The sequence below is a fragment of the Falco biarmicus genome, chromosome 1 (assembly GCF_023638135.1).
Source record: "Falco biarmicus isolate bFalBia1 chromosome 1, bFalBia1.pri, whole genome shotgun sequence".
NCBI classification, from domain to species: Eukaryota; Metazoa; Chordata; class Aves; order Falconiformes; family Falconidae; genus Falco; species Falco biarmicus.
In genome coordinates this window covers 102079910-102090788 of record NC_079288.1, presented here as the reverse complement: position 1 = coordinate 102090788, position 10879 = coordinate 102079910, and the positions used below count along the sequence as shown (strand labels likewise).

At 41.0% G+C, this 10879-nt stretch overlaps 1 protein-coding gene across 1 annotated transcript; it reads left to right on the top strand.

Annotated features, from left to right (window-relative positions):
* Window positions 1-3533, top strand: LOC130143811 (interleukin-8). The gene is made up of 4 exons (XM_056326706.1): window positions 1-352; window positions 1104-1239; window positions 2040-2123; window positions 2691-3533. The coding sequence occupies exons 1-4, from the start codon at window positions 292-294 to the stop codon at window positions 2719-2721; spliced, it is 312 nt and encodes a 103-aa protein (XP_056182681.1). The 5' UTR covers window positions 1-291; the 3' UTR covers window positions 2722-3533.
* The last annotated feature ends 7346 nt before the right edge of the window (window positions 3534-10879 follow it).

The window sequence follows — 10879 nt, the reverse complement described above, 5'->3', positions numbered from 1 at the left end:
TGGCTATTATTTACATAATTTAATAAATTAATACATTATATCATTCCCAGCAGAATAATTCCTCGTCATCTAGAAAGGAGTTTCACAACAGTCATGTGACTCATTTTTACTACATCTGGGAAATTCCTCTAACGCAATCTACATGCTAGCAAAGCATACGCGCTGGGCACAAAACGGTATATAAACAAGATGGATCACCCAGCTTAGGCATTGGCAATCCTCGGAGACAAGAGCGGGTTCAGATCCACAGAACCAGAGCTAAACAATCCAGCAAAAAACTCCTGTCTAATCATGAACGGCAAACTTGTGGCTGTCTTGGCTCTCTTCCTGATTTCAGTGGCATTGTCTCAGGGTAAGTAAATCCCTCCCAGGATCCCCATGGCTGTAGTATTGTCCAGGCATCCACCGAGATGCTTGTCCTTGCAGAAGTAGCTTTGTATTTGTTTCAGCAAAATAGTTTCTTTCAATACATTTTCTGCAACTTCTCTTCAGTCAGAAATCTACACCGTGGCCCTTGTACTGAAGAGTTACTGACATCTTGTGGGAAAAATTTTAAGGAACTTTTAAACTTGTGACTTAAATTTCTGTGTTTCACTTGAAGTGTATGGAGCTAGAGACAGGATCTTCTTTTTAAGTGTTTGAATGTTTCTCTCTCTTCCTGCACCAAGAACAGTTTATGATCTCGTATCTGTTACTTAACAGTCATACTGCCTTGAGCAAGTAATACATAGCTGGGAACAGAAAGCAAACAAGACAGACACAGAAGCGTGAAAAAGCCTTCAATTAATACAAAAATCTAGGGCTCTACTTACACACAGAATACAGTTGCCAGTTTGTCCATCCAGACATTTAAACAATGCAATAACCGTACAGTACAAGTAACCATAAAATATGTGGGCTTATATTAAAAAGATGTGTCAATTTAGTTTTACATGTACTTGGGCATCAGCTCCTCTGAAACAAATAAGCAACTGACTTTTACAATGTGAGGATTTAGGCAGCTGGGACAAATGCAGTATTTTAAATGAATGTTGTTAAAACAGAGCAGTCGTGCCTTATATCCGATCACCTCTCAAACCACGATGTTCCTTTCCTGCTCACAGGTAGGACCCTGGCAAGGATGGGAACTGAGCTCCGGTGCCAGTGTGTAGCCACTCATTCCAAGTTCATCCCTCCTAAATCCATTCAAGATGTGAAGCTGACACAGAGCGGCCCCCACTGCAAGAACGTTGAAGTCATGTAAGTAGCTCTGCATGAGCCTCCCTCTTCTTCACCTGCCCGCTGCCGCTGCTGCTGCTGCTGCAGGGGTTTTCACGCTGCCTGACCAGTGTGACAGTTAGTAGGCTCACGTGAGGTAGTTGGATTGGGTTATTCTTTTGAGAGAGACGGTTTTAAGTAACACACCATGTTTTTCATCGTCTCTATGACCGCATGTATTCCTGAACTGATCATTGTTTGTGTGTCATGGGACATATTAAATGTTTCTGGTGGTAGAACGTGAATTTCTAGGGCTGGTCTGTTCTTAATACATGAGGCAATAACATAGCTTAAATCCTGCATTTATTAGGCAGGCAGACCTGCCATTAAAACAGTCTGCATCAGTCTGAAAAAGAAAAATTAAGTTCTCACAAGCAGATTTAGGGAAACAATGAAACTAATCTGGTCTTGAATAGCATGGAGGAGGGACTAAAACACTGAAATCCTTATAGTGCTGAAACATCTTTTCACCACTGGAGGTTTCAATCGTTGTGTAAGAAAGCTTTACTATTGTAACCAAATACAAACCAAGTACCCATATATATTGAGAAAGAGTCCTGTGAATGCATGACTGCTTTGGGAGCAGGCACAGAGACTCTCACAGCTTCTGGATGGCTTTAGCCCCCTCAGCTGCGGAACACGTATAAAAAAATGGCCAGGTCTAACCTAGGGCCGTTGGGATGAACGGATACCAACTAATCTAAAAACATAATGCTACATTCTGCAAGTAAAAAAAATCCATGTAGAAGTTTCCTGACTTTTCTTTGTTCCCTGTTTTGCAGAGCGACTCTGAAGGACGGCAGAGAGGTGTGCTTGGAGCCCACTGCTCCCTGGGTACAGCTGATCGTGAAGGCAATTTTGGCTAAGTAAGTCCCACTCAGTCTGGGCAGTTGATTGGTAAACCCCCCTCCAAAAAGCCTATTTGTAGAAATTCTTAATGATACTTTCCATTTTCTCTTAATCAGATATAAAGAACAAGGAAACCTGCTGCTTGGTTTTAGAACTAGTCTTTCTGACTCTGCTGCATGGTCCTTGTTTAAGCCAATACATCACTACTAAACTTTTGAGTACCGGCAACTCTGCCTGAAGGGAAAGGAACACAGAAGTGTTTGGCTCCCTTTGAAAAATGAGGCTTTAAAAAATTCATCTGCCCCTTACTTATAGTAGCATATGTTAATAATTCATATTTCCAAGTTAATGAGTTTCCTGACGCAAGTAAATGCAGAAACTCACGCTACAGACGTTTCCTAGCTAGGTACCAGACGCGCACACACTGGGATTACAGTAACTGCTTCACAAACATCAACTTTATTCTCTCTGTGCCTCAAGAGAGCACAGAGTTGGAAACAGACCACTCACCCTTAACTGTCTGTGCAATGCTAACTGTTCTTGAACCTCCTTTTAAATTATCCTCTTCCCTCAACTCTTAACAGTGCTCAGCTCAATTCGGACTCACCGCTCTAAGGAACACCAGGACAGAAAAAACCTGGGAACTGCTCCCGCTCCTCCATTGAGAGAAACATTTGGGGAAAGCACCGTTCAGGCAGCATACCATCTTCTACCTCCTGCATCAGTGTTATTATGTTAATTATGGATTATTTTATTTTATTTTATTTATTTATTTAACTGCATCTGTTTAAGAAAGTCTTTCAAAATGGTCAGTGCTGTCTGTGGGACACGCTGGTCATTGACATTGAAGACGCTGAATGGGAAAGGTGGGTTGCTAAAGGACATGAAGAATCCTTGGCAGCCACTTCAGCCAAATCCCTCCAGTTAAGTGCAATGCACTTACAGCACAGCTTATTTACACTAAACCTTACTATTTTGCCATTATACCAGCAAACCGGTAATTCCTCCTGCTCCCCTGGAGTACATTAGTATGTTGTGTCAACAAGAGTTTCCTGGATCACAGTCAACCTATTGTTAGACCGTGAACTGTGATTTCTGACTTTAAACATCTAGCCTACAGAATCTGTAAGACAGTGAGTTTGCTATTTATTTATTCTGATCTCCATGGTCTTTATAAATGTATTTATTGAGTAGTTTCTATACAAGAGAGAAAATGATGATAATTTATTTAATTTCTACTGTTTTTTCCATTCCTCCTATTCATTTCTTAAGAAATATTCACATCTCATTGCTGTGTACAAGGACATGGTTATATGTCTAATTAGCTACTCAGCTAATGGGAAAAACTGCATCTTACATACACAAAATTTGCTTGTGAGAGTGTAATTATTCCTAAAAATGCATTATTAAATTTTTTCTGCAAAAAACCTGTTTGTTATCTTATGTTTTCATTTGCTTTATTTAGAAACAGTCTGCTTCATTTTTGCCACCTCAGCCTGATTTCTGAAACTGGAATTAAAATTTTTAGTACATGCTACCGTAACTCAGCCTCTTCCAGTATCCTGGCCTGACTGAATGCAGTAACGAACTCTTAGGGGAGGGTAAAATTATCAGTCTCCTCTCTTTAGGCTGTTACCAGTCCCTGAGTACAGGCAGGCTGTAAGGCAAGGTTCCTCACTTCACCACCTTGCCCACAAGCAGATTGTACCCATAGATGCCTGAACACTGCCAACGTCCAGATCAGCCCCAGAGCTGTAAATGTCTACTGCAGCAAAAGGCCACCGTTTGACTATGGAAACGGGAATTCGTGATCTCTGGTTTGGGTACCCAAATATCAAGCATTTTCCCTTGTGTAACAGCTGCATCCTACTCCGATCCCTGAGATGGAGGGTGCTGAGTACCTGATGCCTGCCTCTTTTAAAAGGCCCAGCTGTTTCTCCTCCTCACGCACAGGCACTGGTGCTGGGCCCCTTTGGGAGAGAAGTGCTCATACCATGTATGAACATTGAGGAAGGATTCTGGCAGATAAAGTGGGATGCTTCGCATTGTTACCACCCCATCTCCTGTACTACAGGGGCTGTTTTCATGTGTGTACTGAGTCTTCCCAAAGGAATCCCAAAATGCAGTTCATAAGACAATAGTATAAAACATCTATACTGAACAATTCTCCGATATCATCAGCTCAAAGCACACAGCAGCCAAATGAAAGCCAGCAACATGTTGGGCATCTTCAGGAAGGGAACTGAGAATAAGAGAGAGGGCAAAGGTTTAAAGCCTATTGCTTTAAACTGGTGTATGCCTGCTTATCTGAGGCATGCACACTTTTATTGCACTTTTACCTATGTTTTAGATAGTCTTAAAACACCAGAAGGGTTTTTTCCATGTAACTTTGTGATAAGAGAGCTGTCTTTAGCTTGCTTCTTCTTGAAGAACCTTCGCAGTACGATTGACACCAGTCCTCTCCTCAACCCGTATTATTTCAGCACCAGTTTGAGGTGTTCAACCACTTCAACTCCAAATGATGTGCCCTGTGACCCTCCAGTTATGAGGCCGTGCAGAAGCCATCGGAGAAAAGTGCACCCCTTGAAAACATGTAGACTAAGCGTCTTTGTGTGTGTGCTCACCAGAAGGTGAGTGAGAGTCAGGACATTTGAAACAAAATGAAACGAAGGACCCTGAGATTTTGCTGCAGCTAACTACATGTTCTTGTCCATCTTCTCCTTTTCGTAATCTCATGTAAGCTTCTGCTCGTCTTGGCCCCGTCATTTAGCACCTAAATTGTATTTGTACAGCCCTGTCAGCAGGTCATCCCACGTTACAGCAGCCATGCGCGTTCATCACCTTCATTTCTCTACTACTCCTCGCAATTCAATGTAGCAAAGGCGTTTACATTTCCTTTCTGTCCTCAGCTGTCTTCTTGGTCCCTTATTTCATCTTCCTTCCAAACCAATTTCACTCCCTTCTTTCACCCACAATTTCAGTTTTGGGACAAGACGACAGCAGCAACAACCGAACAGCCAAGCAACAACCTTGTGCCATTTCCTTGTCCTCCAAATCCCCGTCCCATGCCTGGTTGCTGTAGTGCTGCTCTTGTATCAAGGGCCTTTTCAACCACAAATTACAATTTTTCCCCTTGAATTTCAAAGTTACTGTTCTTACAGTACTGAAGGTGTATTTCTTTCTGCTGTATACCAGCTGCAAACCATAGAAGAAGTCATTAAACACTGGAAAGTCCTGGAAAAATACTTCTAGCTCTACCTTAGAAGAATAGAGAACACAAACACTGATTTGTTGGCCTCCACCTCTCTGTCTGTGCAGAATATTGACTAATACAAACATCCTGGTTATCTATCAGGTGACAGACTATCTGTGCTTTGCTTGCTTTTGTTTATGGATTGCTTCCCACTCTGGAAATGACTGCATTTCTTATGTTGTTATCACACAACAGGGAAAGCCCAGAAAAACTCCACATAGCACTGGCTTGATATTGCAGACTTGCTCCAGGCGCTGCACTTATTCTTGTTTATAACAGAGTCTTATGAGCAACTCCACAGGAAATGGATCCTTTGGAAGTTATACAGACTGTCATGAGAAATTCTGGGCCAGAAAATAGGCGTTTTGTTTCTGTGTGCAAAAGTGAAACAAGAATTCTGCCGCCTATCAAAATAAACCTGAGGTATGTGTTGTTGAAAACCATAACGAAAAAATATTTTTCATACTATCTGCAGTTAATTATTTTTAATAATCTGTGCACAGATGACTTCACAACTTCTGTGGACTTCTAGAGAGGAAGATACCATGCATCGAAGAATCTGGAAGGTAGATAAAGTATCTAGGTGCAATTTGGAAATGACAAAATGAGTAAGCTGTTTTCCTTTAGTCAGAACTGATGCTTAGCAAGAGTTCAAGGGCAAACTGTACTATTACAGCTGCATAGCTACAGTACTTACAATGCATTTTCTTCAAACCCATCATATTTTTGCCTGCTCAGCATCTTGTGACAATGACTTCTACGATTTAATCACACACTTGGCTGAATGGTGTGTTGAAAGCAAAACGATTTTCTCATATTTTCCCTTTTTTCCCCTATAATTCCCTTCTAAATGCTTCCTAAAACTCTACTTTGTATTGACTGCCATGAGACATTGCACACAGTTCTATAAAAACATCAAACCTGTGACACCCAGATCTATTTCCTTGGTGGCAATAGCTACTTTACAATTGCTTTACGCATACACAGGCAGGTCCTGGGTACAACCAGGCTCCCTGACGCTCACCTGCCTTCTCACAACCAGGCAGCGCTGAGACATCTTTCTACAACTTTCTGCAGACAGATTGCCACACAGCTATGCTCAGTAATTTTGCAACATTAACAAATATAATTTATTTTAAACAGTTATTAATCCCTGACGGCCCAACTATCTTATTCCATGGAAGTTAAAATTCTTGGGGAAAAAAAAAAGTTGTATGAGGTTGACCAGATCCCACTTGCCTGTATCTCCACAGACTCAGCTGATGTTTGTAGCGGATACCTGAAGTAAGACTTTTCCCTCTCAAGGGTGCATTGGCAACTCCAGTATCCGTCTGTCAATCTCTCCTATTCCTTACTGACAGATAGGTAAACTGGGGGAAAACTAGTATTTTTCCCTTTGCAGATAACTGTTTTTCATACATACACACACTTTACAAAAATCTGTGGAAATAAGAGGTCATTAGACAAGTAGCTCCTTGAGACCACATTTGGACAAAGTTAATCACTTTACCTCCAAATCAGCCTTTGTTTTTTGAGCAGGCAGAAGGAAGAGGAGACTTTAAGCAGCTTTTCTGACTCAGCTAACATAAAATGCCAGAATCCCAAGACCAATTTTTAAGCACTGAAGCAACACTCACACTGTTTGATTTGTAGCTATTCTTGCAGCTGGTTTCCAGAATGACGCAGGTTCCATAGCTCATAAGAGGACCAAATTAAAAAGTCCACCCTCTTAGCCTGTTTTTTTTAATTAAAGATTTATTTCACATGCTTCCACAGAAATAATGAGACCTCAAAAATACTGACAATTCTTCTTTTCCTCCTCTTTTTAAGGTCACTTTTTTTTCAAGATTGCAAACAGACAAGAGAAACAGAACTTAACTGTCCAAGCTAAAACTAAAATGTCAATAAAGTTGTAAAAGCTTGGAACGCTTAGCACTTCTATTTACGTTTAGGAAGCTCCCCTGTAAACATTTCTATCACATTTGTTGGCCTTTTTATTACGTAAGGCTATCAAGGAGGAGGGAGCATTCTCTCATACCCAGGGGCATTGATACACGTTTCATCTTTTTCTCTGCCATAAGTCCAGGCAACAAACACATTTGTGTTCCCTGGATCCATATCTGTTCTTTCTTGGCAGTTTTGCCTTGCTGTGAAAGCGGGATCAAGACAAGCGTGAAAATGCCAAGAGGATCCTGACTGAACTACTAGCATTCCCAGGATTAGGAAAGAAAAATGCCAGGCTCCTGGGCTTCTGCTCACCCCTCTGAGCTGCGCTGGTGCCTGTGACTGCCTGTTCAGATTATCTTGAGGGAAAAAACAGGATTTGAAGGCCATTTGCTCCACCAGGGATGCAAGCCCAGAGTTTCAGGGCTTGACTTAAGGATGCTCCCTGTAATAGAGCTCAGGGGCACTTGGCCTTTGGGTTTATACCAGAGCCTCTGCCACCTAAGCTACTCTCTTACTGATTTCATCTCATTTCTACTGACTTATTACGACAGGACACTTGGCAATTTAAAGGAATAGGGTGGTGCCAGAGAGAATTTCCCTCCGGGAAATGATGAATGACTTAAGAGAAACTAAAATATAGGCAGGTGATAGAAAGACAAAACTTAAGTCCAAGAAATGGAAACTTTTTTTTTTGTTAACTATTTGTGTATATTCTTTCCTTCTTTACCATTTTGTGAAGTGTAGGACACACATACAAGGCATGCATTTGCATGTCTCATTTTGTAGTGACTTTTAAAATTCCAATGGAGGAGGAACACACATATTTTTGTCGAAAAAAAACTTTGCCAACTTCCATTCACTTGAAGAAAGCTCTGTTTGTTGCTGTGAAGCACCAATAACACTGAAGCACTAACGAAAGACATTCTTGCCCCATTAGCTGAACATTAAAGCATTCGGTGGCAGATTCCATGAGCCATAGGACTGGGCATGCTAGTGACAGCCTGGATCACCTGCGCTTCCTTTTGCCTGATGCAGGACTTTTAGAACGAATAAGCCTGCATGAGAATGAGCTACTACATGAGGGCAAAGTACAAGCATGAAAGAAACAATGAATGCCACGGTCACACGGAAGGGTCTTTTAACCGAAAGCCGATACCTGTTTACTGTTCCTCAGGAAAGCGCTGCCACCTGCTATAATGGAAGATAATTAATGAGTACCTATGCCACAGATGAGTGCCTTATGTTCTCCCTTTAGTCAGGTGTTCACAGAAGTAAAGAAGCAGCAATATATACCAAGCGCAGGAAAGGACCAAAGAGCAGAACTTGAAACATCACCTGCTACCATCCAGTCTTGGACAGGGGACAGAACTGTTGCAGTATTCCTTCCCCTACAGAGACATCCACAGTGAAACCCTCCTCAGTGCCTACAGCACTTCAGATTTCAGCCCCTGCTGATGTTCAGCTTGGGTATTTCCTCTAATTTATGAGAATTAAGGCTAAAAAAACCCAAACCAAACCAAAAAAAAAAAAAAACAAACCCCAAAAAACCCAAACCCAAAAACATCACAAAACCCCCAAAAAACAAAAAACAACAAAAAACTCATTGGGACAATGAGATATATAAATCCTTAGACAGTTTTACAAAGAACAGCCAAAATCCATTTGCAGACAGAGACATCCGAGATGCTTATCTTCATTCAAATCTCCTGGGCTGACAAAAAATTACTCTTGATCAGGATGGGAAAGGGGCCAAAACAGAAAAATGAGCCAGTTCTCCATTTGTTTAGGCAGGCGAATAAAGTAGCATGCTGTAGTTGCCTTTTCTCATAGGTGGAAAGAAAAAGTAGAAATTTGCTTTATGTTCATATCTACAATGCCAGGTTTGAAATATTATTCTGGTGTTTCTGCTAAGACTACAGTTCCACTGTAGTGGAAAAAAAAAGCGAAAAGGCGAAGTCTTAAGAGATGTTAATTGTTAACTTGCTGGGAATACAGAATGGCAAGTGAGGATATGGAAATACAGTGACAAGAATATAAGCTACAGAAATCAGTAAATGAAATCATACTGATGATACAACGTAGATGGATTTTTTCCTATAACTTTGTGCCTATGTCATGTCTGGTTACATTTCTGTCCTTGGCAAAGTTTCTGCCATGAGCAGGAGGCTCCCTGCAGCCCAGCGTGACATGCCACGCAGGGAGATTTTATCTTGTGCGACATTTAGGAATTTTTTATGACATTACAAACCACCGAACGTGAAAAATTCTGAGGGTGTGCTATATAAAAAGGATCAGTTACACTTCCATAACACTCTGGAACAAGCGACACCTGCATAGGCTGACATCTCTTACCTAATGATGAGTGGCATTGCTGCTGCCCTGGCTCTTGCTGATACCAGGAGCTGTGTCCGAAACCCAGCAGACTTTTCCAGTCCTTGTGACTAAAATCAGAGTAGCTTTCCAGAAATACCCAGTAACCTACCTGCTAAAATCCAAATGTGAATTTGTACGCATAAGAAGTGACATAAAACTGAGAAATTATTTTCAGTTTCAACAGCCTACACTCATTGAGAAAGCTGCCCATCCTGCTGAGCACTTACCCTGGCCTCCTGGCAGATACGTAAAGAAACAATCCACTCACGTTAGAAAATTATTTGTGTCCTGTTTTCTACTTGTCTGACCTCATTCTGGATGAGAAAATATTTTTCTTTATGCGCTATTCATTTTACTTGACTTCGTATGACAGAGTTTGGTTTGTATTTGTTTTTCCACTGTAACAATTATTCTGTATGAAAAGGATTGTACAAATGGAATAAGCATTTATGTGCATCCTTCAAAGCAATAACAAATATTTTTAAAGGCATTAATGCATATTTAATATGATATAAAGAACCATAAATAGTGGTTATATTAGGTCCCCGGTGCTTGACAACAAAACTTTAGATTATTTTTTTAATATTTAGGCAGTTTAGAACAAGGATCAGGGGCAATTCTTTATTTGAGTGTTGTTAATATGAGAATACTCTTCTAATACAAGAACTAGGGCCACCATGTATAAGCGAAGAGAAGCAAAGTCTGGACAAACAATAAAAGATGGTTCTCCACACAACAAATACTTGACCTGGGGAACTTCTTACCAAAAGATTTTGTGTATGTCAAAAGTGTACAGAGACTGAAGAGAAGATTCAACAAGAACACAGAAGAAAATCCACCGAGAACACCCAGACGTACAGGAATGTCATCCAGGTTGGGAAATCCTTGCTGTAAAATTGGCTAGAGTACGATAATGTTCTGGACAAGTAGGCCCAAATGCTTGTCCTCTTCTTTTCCTCTTTTCCAAGGTATCTGCTCTTTTTCAAGGCATACCAAGCTCAGGAATAAGATACCAACTTCAACGGACCTTGACTCTGATCCCCCAAGGCCATTCCTACATTTTTTGGTGTACATCAGAATGCAATACAATTTTTGAAGGAAACTTAAAAGTCACATTGGAGACGCAAGAGCTAGGTGACCTGCCTGTATCAGATTTGTATAGGATTACTCCTAGTGCTAGTGTCTGACAGTACCTGCATA

What these genes read in the sequence shown, in the direction of transcription:
- LOC130143811 (XM_056326706.1), top strand. Translation starts at nt 292, where the DNA reads ATGAACGGCAAACTTGTGGCTGTCTTGGCTCTCTTCCTGATTTCAGTG. An exon ending in TGCAAGAACGTTGAAGTCAT is followed by an intron (nt 1,240 to 2,039) that starts GTAAGTAGCTCT and finishes CCTGTTTTGCAG; the next exon opens with AGCGACTCTGAAGGACGGCA. An exon ending in GTGAAGGCAATTTTGGCTAA is followed by an intron (nt 2,124 to 2,690) that starts GTAAGTCCCACT and finishes AACTCTTAACAG; the next exon opens with TGCTCAGCTCAATTCGGACT.